Genomic DNA, 16,726 nt, shown 5'->3' on the forward strand with positions numbered 1-16,726 from the left:
AAAGAGATCAGGGGACGAAGGCACAACTCCCGTAAAGCATTACTGTTACACATCTTATCTAAGAATAAGAAAGATTTTCGAGTTGCCTTTTGTGCTACACAGTACAGTCGATCTATCTCCGGCGAGTAGACGAATGGGCATGCAAGGAAATGATCCGACCGGTGAGCTCTTTCGCGGCCTCACTAGGTACATGTACAATGCTCGGTTGCAAGATGAGGAATTGGAGTTCGCAACCAGGGAAACTTACAAATCAAATGTCGTGTCACTCTCGATACCCATGAATCGTAACGTCTGAAAAGTTTCACAACGTTGTTGAACAAACCAAGATGAGGGGATGGATGAGGGGATGGATGAGGGGAGGAGATTTCTTGACATTCATCTAATCCTCCAAGCTTATCATGATGGGGGGATGAGATCCATCCATTCCCTTCCTAATTGGTTGTACCTGCATATATTGAAAATATCCCGATGCGTGGCTGTGCTTCCAGCTGTGTACCCTTGAATTCTGCATTTGTTGCCTAATATTGATTCAGATATCAGACTGAGAGATATCCTATCCCATTACCTTCAATTGAATGTTGCAATCGTCTTCTTTCTTGGTCAAAGTTTAAACTGGGCCGCTTGTTGGGGCCACTTCCTTTGGAGATCATGTCCGATAGTCCATTGTCGATTGCTGCTAGTATCACGGGATTGCTTACCTTTGTTGCAGCTGTTATGGCTGGTTTCTATGCACATGCTCTCGGTCTTCGTGATGCCGTTGATACGCAAGCCGAAATATCGAGTGCATTAGATAAAATATATCTTCTCGAAACGGAGACTGATATGTTGAATAATGCATATTTGGCTTCGCTCATTCGTCAACCCGATCGAAAATATGGTACTGGTGATTTCAAGTATTTTCAAGGACTTTATGTCCAATCGTTAGAACGAATGAGAGTCATGGACAGAGAGCTGAGGACAAGTGCCGAATTGGTAACCAAAGGTGATGGGTATGGTAGGATTTCCAGAGTGAAGAGAAAGGCTGCTTGGATGGCATCAAGAGCTCGTATCCAAAGAGATATCGATGAGAGGAAGACCGAGAGCATAAGGATCTTTCAAATCCAACTTGCCATGTTATCAGCGTGAGTTTGACCAATTGCTCATTCTCGACTATTGTTGGGAACTAGCTCAAGGATACATGCAGGAAAATTGATGAGCTATCTTATCATCAAAACAATCATAACGCCACCTGCAATGTCATGCTGGCCGATATGGGAGACTTGTCAAAGTATGTGCTGTTAACGTCCGGCATCATATGCTGGACCCCCAAAATCAATACCTACTAATCCATTCAATAGTGGCATGATGAAACTACCTCCTACACCTCCAACCCCTATACTTTCTGCTCCCTTTCCTGATCGACTCAAGATCAATAATCATGCAGAAATATCAGCCACGCCAAGTCAATACCACACGCCATCAAAAACGTCTGAACCAACTCCACTTATTTCACTTCCATTGAGGGTATGAGAGTATAAGATATTCTGGATTCCAAAAATTGTATTCCAAAAGACTTCGTTCTAGTACCACGTCAAAGCTTCCGACCCATTACACTAAATTGCAACCTGGTCACCGGAAGAGAAAGAATTCTTCAGCTCTTCCAGGAATATTGCCCCGAACAGACTATTTTACGCCTAGCCACGCATACTCCTTGCAGGGCATGTCTATTCCCGTCGTACATTAGTCTTCGGATTTTCTTATCTCAAATTTCAGCTCCGAACATAGATTCGATTTGGGATATAACGAAAATCGCTCATGAAATCGAACGTTGCATGCGACTCAATTTATACTCGCTATCCCCTGGGCGTACTGAATGATGAAGTACGCCATTGTCATCAACAACGTCGCTGTATGCGAAGGCAGTTTATGATAAGTGTTATCAACGCCTCGAGTATTAAGGCCAATAGTATTGTAAAGTCTTGGATATCGATTGCTCATCCTATCCGGACACATGAAATACCTAAAGTGGTTATCGGTTGGCAGGAAGGAAAAGTATGTGATCAACTCTTGGTATTTTCCAATCACTTTCATCCTTGATACTAACATTCAAAAGGGTGAAGGATAATAAAGTTAGCATTGATGATCTCAAAGATGGCAGCAGCGTATTCGGGCAACTTAAGGGTTCGATCTTGAAGGAAACTCTACGGTCAATGGAACTATCATCACAATGTACCGTCGATACCCAAAAGAATATCGCAAATGGATCCGCAATGGGAGTATCTGGGACCAAAACGCCCACAGGACTATCCCGCAAAACCAGCATCTCAAGCAAAAGGAAATCTTGGTATAGTCTATCAAGCAGAAAGTCGGAAGATTGCAAACCTAGCACTTTCGAACAGACCAGCCTTTGCAATCAAACGGAAATCCCGAAAGACCGAAAAACAACCCCTCCACACGCAACAAGAGAACTTCAACCCAGCACCCATAAAACCACTTCCAATAACCCCATCACAATCATTGTCACATCCCCAACCTCAGACACCAACACCCAACCAGACTCTTGCTCAATATCTAGTACATCATCACATTCCTCATCCCCCTCCTTAAAATCTACCTCCAGCTTCGATCCTTCCCTTCTCATGCCCCCCTTCCCACCAACTCCTCTGAAATACGACATCCCCAAATCCAACGAAGCGCCCGAGGTGAAAAAATGGCTCATCGTTTGTATGAATCGAAAAGCTGATACGCTCCCCCGCAAACTCGTTTTTCGCATGATGGAAATTTATGGGATTAAAAAGGAAGAGTTGGATCCGACAATGTGGGGAAAGCTTCAGCAAGGGGTTGTAGATGAGGGAGTGGTATTGAGTGTTGATGTTGATGTTGAGGATATGAATAAGAATAAGAATGAAGATAAAGGGAATATTGAGGGGGAGAAACAAGAGCCAGAGAAAGAAAAGAAAAAGGAGGAAATTAACACTGTCGATAAATCAGGAAGTCCAAGAATTTCATTCTATTCTCGAGGCAAGCGTGGTCGAAAAGATATCTCTTCCGAACATCATCATCCCAACAACCCAATTCCCACGAAACGACACTCCTACCCCAACTCCATTTCCAAACCCAACAATAACAATAACAACAAAAATCACACCACAATCACCACCATCAAAAACATAAACCCACCCCCCAAACCCCTCACCACCAACCCGCGAATCTGGCAAAACCCCTCATCACGCGCTCGAAACTGGCCTACCACCACCCCAAACAATAATAGTAATCACCACCACCACAACATGATGAATATGCATCACAACGCTGCATTTTCTTTTCCGCCGTATGCACATACAAATTCCCACGCGAAAAGACCAAGCACACAGCACGGAAAACAAAATCGGTATGGGAAAATGACGAAGAGGAAAATGGGGGTTTGCCCGCCGAGTTCGAGGAGGGGATCGATGGTTTCGTTGGGGAGGATTCCGGAGTGTGAGGAGTGAGGAGCGAGTGGTTGGTTAGAGGGGAGGGGGAGGGGGAGGGGGTCAGGGGATTGCGCAAATGGAGGAAGGGAGAAAGAGAAGGTTGTTTATGTGGAGGATTCTGTTACTACTATATATACACATTCATCGGCGTTATGATCAATGAATATAATCCGGCGTTTTTTTTTCCCCCTCGGTATGTATGTATGAATGGATGGATGGATGAATTATTTGGTTGGAACTTTGGGATTTGGGAATTAGGAATTAGGATTGGAATTGGAATTTGGGATTTTGAACCTATTGTATATATATCTACTGAGTATTTATTATTCATATCACATCAATATCAATATCAATATCAATATCAATATCAATCATCGTCAGGTCAGTCTTTGTGAACGCTTATTTATCCATCCCCTCCTCCCATCATCCCACCTATTCATCTCAAATTATGCGAAAGCCCTATCGATAATCGATGTATCGATGTATCGATATAACCCCCCACCCCCCCCCCCCCCCCTCTCTCTGACAAAACACTTATGAGATTAATATCCATATCCAAATCCATATCCAAATCCATATCCAAATCCATATCCAAATCCAATAAATCGAATCTTTCATACCCCCCCTTTCCCCAGAACGATATATGATATATTTCTCATCTCAGCCAGGTCAACAATTTCTCATTCCATCCCGCTCCATCCCATTCCAGCCAATAGTATACCATATATTACATACAATGCAGCTCTATACATTTTGGTTAGTATTAGATGATATCAACTTTCATTCATTCACTTATATACACATACATAGGTATGCATCAAATAATTCTTGTGTTGTCAAAACTCAACATCGGACGAGTCATCAAATTCATCAAATTTCACTAACTAACCAGCTTATCAAAACTTTACCAAACAGTTGCTGCCCATAACAGACACCTCTATGAGCAGGTATCTCCATCAAGAATAAAAGACTAACCATGTATTTTCAAGTAAGAAGCCACAATGTGATAAGTAGCACATACATCCGCTTAATAACTACACAATCCACCGACCTCATCATCCAAAGTCCATGTTCCAGCCAATCCACCTAATTCCAATTCCCCATCAGGTTGTTCATCCAGTTTTCCCACGAAGAAATCCCCTTTACCCATCGTATTCAAATCTCTATTCATGACTCTTCTCGCCCAAGAATCAATTGTTGGCTCTCCAGTTTCATCCCTCGCTTGTTTTAAAAAGGGGATAAGCGCCGTACCGCCCGTCCCCTTCAATTTCCTCTTCTTCTCTTCGTCATCACCTTTTCCACGAGATGCAGTTGCAATATCTACCTTTCGGCTACGAGTTGCTTCGGGACTCATGGAACGGGAATGAGTGTGAGATTCACGGGATTTGATAACGATGTAACGTGTGACAATAGCGATGTGTTTGTCGCGGAATGTGCGCAACATGGCGAGACAAGCATCGTAGGCGAGACATAGTTCATGGTTATCGGTATGCGCTTCGACGTAACCGCGAATGTTGGCCACGACGGTCATATCTTCTAGGAATCGTCGATGAGCTCCTGGCATGTATTTTCTCATTTCGAGAAGAAAGTTATGCTTGGTTCGTGGAGCTGCGCCTTCAGCTTCACTCTCTGATGCGGCATCCTTCTTCTCACCCGTGGGTCGATGTTCTATTCCTAGAACAATATCGAAGAATTGAAGAATGGAGCTTTGAGCATTACTGCCCCCAGAGAGTTGGCGATATTGACCAACTCCATTACCCTCATCATAGAAAACTCCATTTGGTAATCCGGCTTCTTCCATATTCTTACTACCAGCAAGGAAAGGACGAATTCGATTATAGAACACATGAGGATCGCAGCTTTCATGCATACGTTGAAGAAGTGTTCCAAGATCATCGATTCTTTCTGCAAAAGTTCGAAGACAAGATGTAACAGTTTTGCTATCGTTCTTACGAGCCGCCTCAATTGCTGTAAGCATGAGAGGAAGAACAGGAGCAGCTCGAGCCTCGATTGCCACTGAAACCAAATAAAACCAAGACTCGTCGATAGAGCCAGTAAATGTGGTTAAAGTGGCAAGATTCTCCAAGTTGTCGACATGTTCATCTGCGAACAATGGTTTAAAGTTCCAGAGACAGACGGCAGCATATGTGGCGACTGGTGGTACTTCCAAGTAGTTGGAAATGTGTAAAAGGGGGACTGTAATGGATGGCGGCAGGTTCTGTAAATATCACACGTAATTAGCACGAGATTTCCAAACAAGGCTTTCAGATCGATGGAAAGAATTGTACAAACCTCTTCAGGGCTATCACCACCCCAAATGTAGCTATGCGCCATGAAACATAACAACGAATATGCTCTTCGCCATTCCGAATCATGTTCCAGACCGGCAGTCGAAAGAACTGGCAGACGATCAATAACACCGCGCAGGCGTTTACTCAAAATCAAACCTTGAAGGTTTGCATTGATCGCCTCCCATTTGTTGTAGTATGGATCGGGAAGTCGTTCGAGAGGCAGATCAGCCGGAAGAAATCCATATTCTGGAGATATTCCGTATTGGCTGAGTTTGGGAAGTGGAGGAAGCATCGTCTGATTTGGGAGAGAGAAAGATAGATAGGTTTAGTATCTGTCCTGACGCAAGGAGTATAGGATCTTTTGCCCAATACTCCTCAGCCTTTTCGATAATCTTTGACGTTGCTTTGCATATGAACTGCAATGCGAATATGTTTCGTGGGCCCCAAAGGTAGTGGAATGAAGATGAAGGATAAAATGTTTTGGAAACTTTGACGGGAAATCCTTTTTTTTTGGTTGGAGGGGACCATTGCCCCTCCTATATAGGAAAGAGACTAATAAAGGAATGGGAGAAAAATTAGCATTAACCAGCACCTTTCCGCTTAGAAAGCAAGCTCTGCTCGGAAGTGCGCGGTATCGGCCCATAAAGAGTCATCATTTTCCTTTGCCAGAAGATTGTTTGTCATGGCCACGGTCATGCTATGATATGATATGATATGTCAAAGAGGTTTCTTTGCTTGACTGTCGCGGCGTCGTCCGATCAGACATTGGACATTGGACATTGGACATTGGATACTGGATACTGCATACGTGATACTTGATACGTGATGAGTTTGATATGCGAGTCTGACTGCCAATCTCACTCTCGCAGGGCCCGAGTTGGATGTTTCAACGTCCATGCGGCCCACATGCACAACCCACCCAATCCATACGACTGTCCAGCCTTCCATCCATCCATCCATCCATCTTGGTCTTGAACATCCCTCCCTTCATCCATCATCTAAGATTATCTAATCAATCACATGATACTTTCTAGCTAAGCTCCACCCCCACCCGTCCCATCATCATTGCGCTCTGAATAGCTTCACGACCGCCATCTAGCGAGCGAGCTGGCTGGACCTGAAGCTCATTTATCACAATTATCATAATGGCCGGTGTTCAGCAGCGAGTTCTGAACTGGCTATACAGTGTTCTCACAAGCGTATGCAAATCTGTCCGCCACGTTTCACAGCTCTATTCATACTCACATTCGATATCAGGAATATCGAGATATAAATCGCACATATAATGACATCGCCCAAACTCTTTCTCAATACAACTCATTGTCCCCACGAACAGATGTTTACAGTACGTGGATACGCTTACATATTATACCACCAACTCGAATACTAATGCGCAAGCTAAATAGCATGCGAGAATGGCGCATCTTCACTCCTTCTTCACCTTTCTGGCACCCTACCTGTGAATTTTCGCGGCACAACCTATAGATTCCCAATCGCATTATGGATACCTCACGCATATCCGCACGAAGCTCCATTAGTATACGTGACGCCGGTTGAGGGAATGGTAGTAAGAGCAGGTCAACATGTAGATCCGCAAGGGAAGGTCTATCATCCATATTTAATGCGGTGGCCAGACTATTGGGATGTGAGTCGCACAACTTGGCATATGGAAGCTTTGAAATTACCTGGCAGATGTACTGATGAATTGAAATATACAGAAATCTAACGTGCTCGATTTTCTCGCGATTCTACGAGATGTTTTTGCTAAAGAGCCTCCTGTTATATCGAAACAGCAACAAAATGCTACACCACGTCCACAGCCAACAGCTATGCCTCCTCCTATACCGCCACTTCCACCAAATGTAGCTCGGTCGATACCAGGTTCAGCTTCTCCACGTCCACTGACCGACGACCTCCCTCCACCTCCCCCGCCGAAACCTACAAATCATGCAGCACCCTACTCCCCTTCGAGTTCCCCGCGGCGAGATGATGGGCCACCATTACCCCCATTACCCCCGCAAGTTGGATATGATAGTAGCAGATATGCGCCGCCAATTCCACAATCACCAAATAGACAATCGCATGCTCCTCAAAGAAGTAGTAGTCTTCGTTATGAAAGTGCCCCTCCATTGCCACCGCAACAGCCCAGGCAAACCTTACCGGAACCATCATATAGTCCTGTGAGTCCAATAACTCCACCAGATGATTCATATAGACAGTCCTCATACTCTCAGTCATACCAACAACCTCCGCAACCTCAACAACCTCAACAATACCCACCACAACAAGCATACAACGCAAACAATATTCAACAGCCGGCGCCCCAAAATGGTAGACCTCCACCGCCGCCTCAATACATGCATCCACAGCAACAACCATACCCTGGACATCCAGCCCATCAGCAATGGCCTCAATACCAGCAGCAACACCAACAAACGCCGCCACCACAACCTCAAGCCAAACCTCCACCACCGCCTGACCTTCTTGACGCCCCATTAACTCTTTCTATCCCCGATGCCTCATCCGCCAATCTTCCAGCTCCACCTGTTCCACCTAACCCTGAAAAGGATATGCTCCTCCACAAACTCGCTAACGCTTTACACTCCCAACGCCTTCATCACACTACCCAAACCACTTCTTCTATTCCAGGCCTTCAGTCGCAACAAAAGTCTATGCTCACCACACTCTCCGCGATGCAATCTGAAATATCTGCTCTCGAATCTCTCTCCACCCTTCTCTCCAATAATACAACGGTTCTCCACACCTCTCTCCAAACCGCCGACAAACTTCTTCAAACCTCTCAACATCGTACTCCTCCCTCCATCGATGAACTACTCGTCGCACCAACAGTTGTAGGAAACCAACTTTATGAATTAGTATGTGAAGAAAGGAGTCTTGGAGATGCGATTGATGTCTTAGGCAAAGCGGTTGAGAGGGGAAGGATCAGTGGACCAACGTTTGCAAAGATGACGAGAGGATTAGCTAGAGAATGGTATTTGAAAAAAGCGTTGGTTAGGAAAATTGGAAGGGGTATGGGATTGAATGGGGTAGCTGGAGTGGGTGGATATTGATATTCTATGTTGAAGATATGAGAAGAAAAGGGAAGAAAAGAGAAAGGCTAGAACCAATTATTATAGCTAGCTGGATTTTGGAATACATACAAGCAGAGCATGAAGGAAAGAAGACGATGAGTTAGCTCAAATCTAGGAAAAATCAAATCATATATAAATCAAATGAAAATATAAATATAAATTCTCTTCAAGAGAAACCTTCCATAGCTCACCAGTACATTAGTTGGCGCGTGACTTGTTATATTTCATTGGTCAATTTTTATACTCTAAAAGTTTTGTTGCACATCTAAATTATTCCGAATCTAACAAAGTTTTGACTAGGAAAATTCGGAATTTGAATTCTTCTTGCCTTTTGGCAACAAGCATCGAGACATTATCAAAATTCACGTTGAATCACACATCAAATCACTTCACTCAAATCATAAATCCCTTAAAAATAAACTTTCAACACACGTTCGATTCCATTTCCATGTCATATCAATCAACCACTGTACACACCACCACCACACACACACACACACATGCATACATACACACGTGGAAATACTAGCTACAAAAGAAATCGAGATGTCCCATCCCTACACCCCTCCATCCATCCGTATCCCATGTGTTTATTCACCGAGAGGCCATCGGCTCCCAAGTCATCCATCCGTCCACTTTGTCTTCCCGCCCTCCACGATTTCCGGGAAACAAATCCTCATGCATCGCCAATAGCGATATGACAATGTCCATTCCCACCCGTCCACCCAAACATTGATGAGATGAATATCCGAGATCCTCTTTTTCTCACCCAAGTACGTTCCTTTCTTTAACTAACCTTAACTATCAAATCATAAACAGGAACAGAAAAGAAGCTAGGCCAAACAAAGCAAGCTCAAAATAATTTTCCCCACCATCACCACCACCACCACCATATCATGTCAAATCTCAAATCTCCTACCGCTCCACCTCAAATTGTGAAAAAAATAACAAGAAAAGAAAATGAAGTAAATATTTGTCAACCTTTCCATTAGGTAGTGGCAACTGTCCAGGTTGGAGGTAGGCACAATTCACGCTCATTGCAAATTTACTCGACAGGCCTCCTGACCTATGTAATGTGCTCAAGTTGAGGGCGTTCACCAAATGGGTGATGTCCACTGGAGAACCATAAGGCATAATTTGGAAATTACTCTCAAAGATTCGTCTCGATCTTTGGTTGCCCATTGGATAATCCGTTTGCAGCATGCCCATTAACGCCTGTTGGGCTAGTGATTTTTGGATCACCACTCACGGATGGAGGCCCAGATGGTTGAGCGGAAATAATTCCTCCCTTTTTGTCTTCTTCTCCATCATCATCGTAATTTTCGTCTACATCCATTTTTCGTGCTGCACGTTCTGGTTCACTGGCAGCCGGTGTTGGCTGTGCGGGAGTTGAAGGGGCTTGCTCCATGCGCTGAGCTAGTGATGGTTGTGCTACCGGTACTTGTTGACGATCGCGCTCATCTATTGAAGCCTCTTTGATTGGAGTAGCCTGCCGAGGAAGAGCAGGAGGTGGTCCAACTTCGTATGTATGAGGTGGTGGACGCGAATCTTGCTGCATTGCTGGATGGCTTTGCATGCCGTGAGTTGGTGGATGATGCGCAGCCTCTGAGGGGTGATAGTTCTCGTTCGCACGACGTTGTTCAGCGGCACGTGTTTCAGCTGCACGGCGCTGGTCTTCAACTCTCCTTTGATTCTCTGCTTGCCTTTGCTGCTCTTCAGCAAGGCGTTGTTCTTCAATCCTTCTTTGGTCTTCGGCGCGACGAGCTTCAGATGTGCTACGATGAAATTGTGCTCGGTCACTTGGTGGTGTAGAAGGCCTGCGGTGGTGCATGTCTTCTAGTCGTGCACGATTTTCATCAGAAGCTGGCTTCTTCACTGCGGGTTCATCCTCCCATTCACGCATTCGCTTTGGACCTACAGATGGTGGTCTGTTATCACCACGATCTGAAGATGGGGCATCTACCGCAGACAAGGCAGATGTTGGGGCTGAGGCGCCTCCCTCAATCACGCTTCTTTCGGGGATTTCGGTATGATGAGCATATGGTGGTTGATTGGAATAGGGAGTCTTGGGAGATGGCATTGTTGCACTCATTATTGGCCGAACATCTGGTCGAGGACTGTTACGGCCAAACGATGGCAAAGGAACAGGGCCAGCACCATTCATTCCATTTTGAGCTGGTGGTAGTACGGATGGAGGACCCGAAGGTGGAGGAGCGTAGTTTGTGTTCGCAACTCTTTGTGGCTGAGAAGGAGGTCCTTGTGATTGTTGTGCATGAGCAGGTGGAGGTGGCTGTGCTCCCGATGCTGCTCCTGCTCCAGGACCTGGGTAAGGACCTAGAGGGTGGTGGTCACGGGAGTCTCTTGGATCACGGGGTTCTCTCTGGTCCCTTGGATCTCTTGGGTCCCTTGGATCCCTTTGATCTCTAGGATCCCGAGGATCCCTCAGATCTCTGGGATCACGAGGCTGAAGCTCCGCGGCACGAGGGTCGACACGAGGATCTTTGAATTCCGTTTTGAATTCTCTAGGATCCCTTGGGTCCCTTTGCTCTCTTGGGTCCCTTGGATCTCTGGGGTCCCTAGGATCTCTTAGATCTCTAGGGTCTCTTGGGTCCCTTATATCTCTAGGATCTCTGGGGTCTCTCGGGTCTCTCATCTCTATGGGAGCTCGTTGTGGGGAACGAGGACGAGGTGGAAGTTGTTGACGCGCATCGGTACCAGGATATGGTCTCATTTGCTGATCTTGTCTAGGACTTGGTACACGCTGTGTAGGTGGAATTGGACCGCGATCAGCTCCTCGTTGATCAAAAGGGTTTGGTGGCTGAGAAGGAGGATTAATTTCAGCAAGTCTACTTCCCCATCCATTAGCTGCAGGTGGACCTTGGGCTTGCGCTTGAGGAGCAGGATTTCCCCATTGAGGCCCAGGAGGGCCAACGGCACCAGTGGCTTGATAAGCTTGAGGATGTACATCTTGTGGCAGAGGAGCAGTTGCCTGACCTGGCATACCGTTGGCTTGCCCACTTCGCAATAATTGTAGACGAGCTTTGATATGAACATTGTTAGGATCAAGTTCAGCAGCACGTTGATAAGCATCCAAAGCGTCGTTGATCTGGTTGTTACATGATTCATACTATGTAAACGATTAATAATGTCTCAAACACGACCGGCTAAAGGTGAAGCAAACTTACCAGAGTACCCAAGTCGTACCAGACCTCGGAGATGTACGGGTTCAAGCGTATCGCGCGGGAATATGCATCAAGCGCATCTCGGTACTGATTAATTTGGTAATACAAAACGCCAATCGAGCACCAGAAAGTTGGATTCCGTCCGTCTCGATAAACAGCTTGCTGATAGGCCTCGTATGCCTTGGGGTACTTCTGTTGTGACATGTAGCACCGACCGAGGAGGTACCAACTCTGTGCATCGCTTTGATCTGCCACGTGTTAGCGTGTGAAATGTGAGACCGATCATATTTGACGAGTCTTACCGGAACCGACAGATTGTTCCAAGTACTCAATGGCCTGCTCTTGACTTTGGAAACTGGTACTCTGTTGGTGATGCAGCCATCCAAGTTGCTGAAGGACCTTTGCATGTTTTGGATCCCGATCGAGAACACGCTTATAGGCAATTTTGGCATTATCGTACTACAAGCAACCTGTCAGAATTATCCAATCACACTCCAACCTTCGGACTTACATCTTTTTGTTGCTCGTGAACATGTCCAATCTGGAACCAAATATCCTCTTCTGTCAATGGAGTTGGTGGCACACTAACAATGTATCGGAAACACTACAAGAAGTTAGGAACACATGTCACTGGATTTTTGATCAGATGACTTACTTCCAGACTCTGTTGATATTTTTGCTGTTGTTTGTATATTATACCTAGGCGGAAATAAATTTCATTGGCCTTTTCGAAATCTGGCTGCATTCTCATAACTTGCGAAAATGCTTCCTCGGCGTGTTCAAGAGAACCATATCTATCATATAGTATTCCGATACCATACCAAAGTTTAGGCTCCTGAGGTGGATGGTTAGACTTGAGATACAAGAGGCGCGTTAATCTACTAACCTTTGGATCCCGGAGATGATATAAAGCTTGTTGATAAGCTGAATATGCTTGTTGTAAATCATCCATCATTAAAAAGCAGTGTCCTATCACATGTTAGTATTGTAATTGAACAGCAATTGATCGCGCAACGCTGAAAAAGGTCACACTCACCAAGACTACCCCAAACATCTCCATTATTCCCATCGAGTTTGAGGATGCTTTGTAGATATTCAACCGCCTTGGCGAAGTTTTCTTGTGCGCGAAGGATAGAACTAATGGCATTCATCGCGGGTATGGATCTTGAGTTCGTGCGAAGTACATGTTCATACGCGGCCAGAGCCTCATCATTGTTGCCTAAGAGCTCTGCTAGACTTCCTATTATGCCAATTAGCGACTTGTGCTATGAAGAAAATGAGTGGCTCTTACCCATTTGAAGCCATACCGCCTCATTTATGGTAGCTAGCTGTTGCATTGGCGTTGGCGCAGGAGCCGGCCAATTTGGTTGCTGTTGAGCCATTCCAGAGGGAGCTGGACCGTTGTGAGCAGAATGATGCAATTGCATGCCCGCTGGGGGTGATGGATGATGCGCCGCCATCAGTGATTATAGCATGCGATCGCAAATTTGCGATGCGTCGGAATTATGTGCTGGCGATTACGCGCCCAACCACCTCAATGAAAATAGCTTGGCGAAAGAGATCTTTTGTTGATAAATGCTCAAGATCAACAACAACAATTGTTCTCCAACAAGATGAATGTCCTGTATCTCGAAGCCCTTGTGTCGGCGTTGTAGAAGACAGGTTCTGTTCTGAAATCGCGACCGAAAAGCTTCGTTTGACGGGCCAAAAGCGTGGCGTGCAGGGTTCAACAATGGAAATTCGAGCTTTCAGTGGATGGAGTGTGAAAGCTAATTCGAAGCTATCTATGAAGCTCTTTCGAAATCACTATTGAGGGTGTTCGGCATGAGATTATGAGAATCGCGCCGTCATTGAAAGCGTTCGTGTCTTCGTTTCGCACTTTGACTCAATGGAAAACAAAAAGATTCTTCTACATTTGAGATGACGAGCGGACAGGTTGATTTTTGGTATAAAATCGGTTCGATAACTCACCTAACCCACGACCAAGCTACTTTGGAATTAATTAATTTTTGGAGAATTAAAAACGTTTCCTAAACAAATAAAGGTAATACTCACGGAACACGAAGTGCGGAACGGGCTCTCTGGCAAGTATTTGTTATTTGCCTAGTTCGTGCGTGGTGGGATGGCGCTAACTACATTAGCGCATATGTTTACGTCAACTAGTACTCCTTTAGGCAAGGCGTCCGCCGACGATCGTGCGTCCATAGTAGCGTGGAAAAGATAACAATCTTCAAGCACAACCCCAGCACACGTGACTAATGACTGACTCCTTCCTTTTCCACCACACCGGCAAATTGATAAAAAGAAGTGGCGCGTGCTAAGCCCGATGGGGCAGTGGTTGTAGAGACCGATGGACCAAAGAAGGAAGTCTCCATCGTAATTTAAACTCCGATCAAATTTCAAGGGAAAAAACTAGATCCTCTCCATAGTGCCATAGTCTCCATACTTATTATTAAGTCTCCTCCGCTTCTCACTTTGCAGCCGCCAGATTTTAAGTATTCGCCAAGACGGCCGTAGGCAAGAGGGAAACGAGAGAGGAAAAAGGAATCTGGGCAAGCCAATCACAGGATCCCGCAAGCAAAGTCCAATGCATTCATTCTACTGCTATCAATCAATCAAGCCATCAATTAATTCATCCACGGTGGAATCTTGCCCCTTCCAAGTAGTGTTCGTGTCTAGTCGTAATCATCAGCCTCAGACGGAGCGAAGCAGCGAGGAGGGCTGGCACCATTTAATAGTCACGACCCGACAGACCCTTTTCCACTGACCCTAATACAGGGCCCTGCCAAACACATATCCACTGATTGTCTCAACTTTCTAGGGAATGATTCAAGGTGGATAAAGTTCGCTGGGAAGGCACAAAGGGCTGTGGGGGGTTGCGTGTATCCCCTGGTAGCAATATAAGTGGAGTGTTCTCGGCGAGGCTTGAAATCCACAAAATCTAAAAGATGGTGTGGGTGCCCAGTGGTAAGCCCGCTACACCAGTTGAGGATGGTTGCAGTTGCATTCGGAAATGGCATCGCGAAATGGATGACAATGCTCACTGCACAGGCTCTGGTGTGGTGTCAGGGGTCGTGGGAAAGGGATTATTGTGTTGGTAGCTAAGTTATTCTTCAGCCCGGCTCGGTCCTGACTTGCTTAATGCTTATTAGCACTAGGGAATGCTTTTTTGATTAACGGATGGATGAACGGATGGATTCGTGGATTGATGGGGAAGGTTCCACAAAGACGCTGGTGCAAAGAGACTTTGGGGATATCGTGTTAAGGAAGAGAAGCATGACATCCCTCAGCCATGTGTTGTTCATACATTTGCAGGCGGCGAGAGGCGTTGAAGAAGTATTCTCTGACTTTGGGTTTGGAAGACGAAAGGAAACACGATCTTCATCCGTTCATAGACGATATGGGGGGATGGTGCGGCGGTCTTAACCACAATCCACCACAAGAGAGGGTCATGCATTGATGTGGTAGATGCGCACGGTAGGTGAGATATTGTGTATGTATCACAGCCTCAATCAATCCTCTCGGAATTAATTAAGCCCATGTTCATCTGGCAGATACCAGGATGGCAGATACTGAGATACTACTGAGATGCTAGGTACATTACGAATTACGTCCAAGACATGTGAGAAAAAGGGTGTGTAGCTCAGTTGCCCAGTTGCATCTAAAGCATTCATAATTTGACAAGGCCGGTGAGTTACAGTAGACTAACTCATGCTCACTCCTCAAACTGTACGACAAACCTCGATATGGAACCAGGATCTCACCCACTCAGTGCCACCACCCACCCACACTCGTGTACATCTTTCGCCTGTGCAGAACCCAAGTGTATCTCAGGAAGTATGCAGCACTAACCACCATCGAAATCCTGGTTAGTTATCATAAACGGTGAACATTCCCTTTCCTTTTCGTGGTTTAGTCCTCTCACGTTTGATTACTTGATTGAGGACAAGTCACCAAAGAAGGAATAATAGTTCCCGGGTACATTCAATGGTCGAGGTAGTAGTCCGCAATAGAGTTTATTAGATGCCATGGTAGTCCGATCATAAATGCAAACAACCATCTCCATTTGAATTCCCCATTCAAAGTCGAACATTCATTCCAATAGATTTGTAAATCGGCGTGAGCGACTTCGATGCCATCTCCTCGATACAGTTTGGCATCCACCGCACATTTCGGATCTCCACCTTCAGCCATCCAGTACCCCGAAGCCAGCCAGAGCCACATCAAATCACACCCCCTATTCCCCTCCTCGGTCGATTTCGGCTCACCATCTCAATCAAGAAATACATCTGACAGCCGTCAACCGCAGTGCAGCCGTGCGGACAGCCCCCAACCGGCATTATTGCCTTATTATTCCGGGCGGTACATAATCATTACACGGAGCGTCAAATGCTCTTTTGTCATGTAGGTATGGAGGATTTATTTACATGCTTCCTTCCCTTCACTCACGAAATTGAAGCCATCCAACAAAAGTTTCCACGAGTCAGGATCGTATTTACCCTCACCCGCTTCACACCTTCCGAGTTGTTCGAACGTCGTATCGTATTTAAGGTTGTTTCAAATGACAACCCATTCCTTCCTTTCACTAGACTAATCTAACAACCCTCCTCAAGCCAATCTGTTGTTCCACTCGAGAACGTTCGAAAAGTCTCTGCCAAACTTTACGGACGAAGTACCTTTTCTCCCCGCACCGCAACCACGTTTCCACG

The 16,726-nt window shown here is 45.6% G+C and overlaps 5 protein-coding genes across 6 annotated transcripts; 3 read left to right on the forward strand and 2 right to left on the reverse strand.

Moving 5' to 3' along the window:
• Positions 1-340: 340 nt before the first annotated feature.
• Positions 341-1,611, forward strand: BCIN_14g04300 (hypothetical protein). Its single transcript, XM_024697234.1, has 3 exons — positions 341-1,121; positions 1,184-1,267; positions 1,338-1,611. The coding sequence occupies exons 1-3, from the start codon at positions 649-651 to the stop codon at positions 1,507-1,509; spliced, it is 729 nt and encodes a 242-aa protein (XP_024553049.1). The 5' UTR covers positions 341-648; the 3' UTR covers positions 1,510-1,611.
• A 230-nt stretch (positions 1,612-1,841) lies between these two features.
• Positions 1,842-3,822, forward strand: BCIN_14g04310 (hypothetical protein). Its single transcript, XM_024697235.1, has 2 exons — positions 1,842-2,031; positions 2,093-3,822. Exons 1-2 carry the CDS (start codon positions 1,991-1,993, stop codon positions 3,468-3,470), a joined length of 1,419 nt encoding a protein of 472 aa, XP_024553050.1. The 5' UTR covers positions 1,842-1,990; the 3' UTR covers positions 3,471-3,822.
• Positions 3,823-4,259: 437 nt separating this feature from the next.
• Positions 4,260-6,246, reverse strand: BCIN_14g04320 (hypothetical protein). The gene is made up of 2 exons (XM_001546483.2): positions 5,745-6,246; positions 4,260-5,670 (listed from the first exon to the last, which is right to left on the reverse strand). Exons 1-2 carry the CDS (start codon positions 6,033-6,035, stop codon positions 4,480-4,482), a joined length of 1,482 nt encoding a protein of 493 aa, XP_001546533.2. The 5' UTR covers positions 6,036-6,246; the 3' UTR covers positions 4,260-4,479.
• A 427-nt stretch (positions 6,247-6,673) lies between these two features.
• On the forward strand, positions 6,674-9,004 carry Bcstp22. Of its 2 annotated transcripts, XM_024697236.1 has the most exons (5): positions 6,674-6,942; positions 7,001-7,088; positions 7,150-7,388; positions 7,462-7,923; positions 7,978-9,004. In XM_024697236.1, exons 1-5 carry the CDS (start codon positions 6,889-6,891, stop codon positions 8,812-8,814), a joined length of 1,680 nt encoding a protein of 559 aa, XP_024553052.1. In that variant the 5' UTR covers positions 6,674-6,888; the 3' UTR covers positions 8,815-9,004. The 2 variants fall into 2 exon arrangements, with proteins under 2 accessions (XP_024553052.1, XP_024553051.1); XM_024697237.1 differs by having other exon boundaries at positions 7,462-9,004.
• A 247-nt stretch (positions 9,005-9,251) lies between these two features.
• Positions 9,252-13,942, reverse strand: Bccyc8. Its single transcript, XM_001545232.2, has 8 exons — positions 13,309-13,942; positions 13,054-13,257; positions 12,904-12,986; positions 12,673-12,852; positions 12,529-12,621; positions 12,320-12,476; positions 12,021-12,265; positions 9,252-11,962 (listed from the first exon to the last, which is right to left on the reverse strand). Exons 1-8 carry the CDS (start codon positions 13,475-13,477, stop codon positions 9,986-9,988), a joined length of 3,108 nt encoding a protein of 1,035 aa, XP_001545282.2. The 5' UTR covers positions 13,478-13,942; the 3' UTR covers positions 9,252-9,985.
• Positions 13,943-16,726: the final 2,784 nt, after the last annotated feature.

Source organism: Botrytis cinerea, chromosome 14 (assembly GCF_000143535.2).
Source record: "Botrytis cinerea B05.10 chromosome 14, complete sequence".
Lineage (NCBI taxonomy): Eukaryota > Fungi > Ascomycota > Leotiomycetes > Helotiales > Sclerotiniaceae > Botrytis > Botrytis cinerea.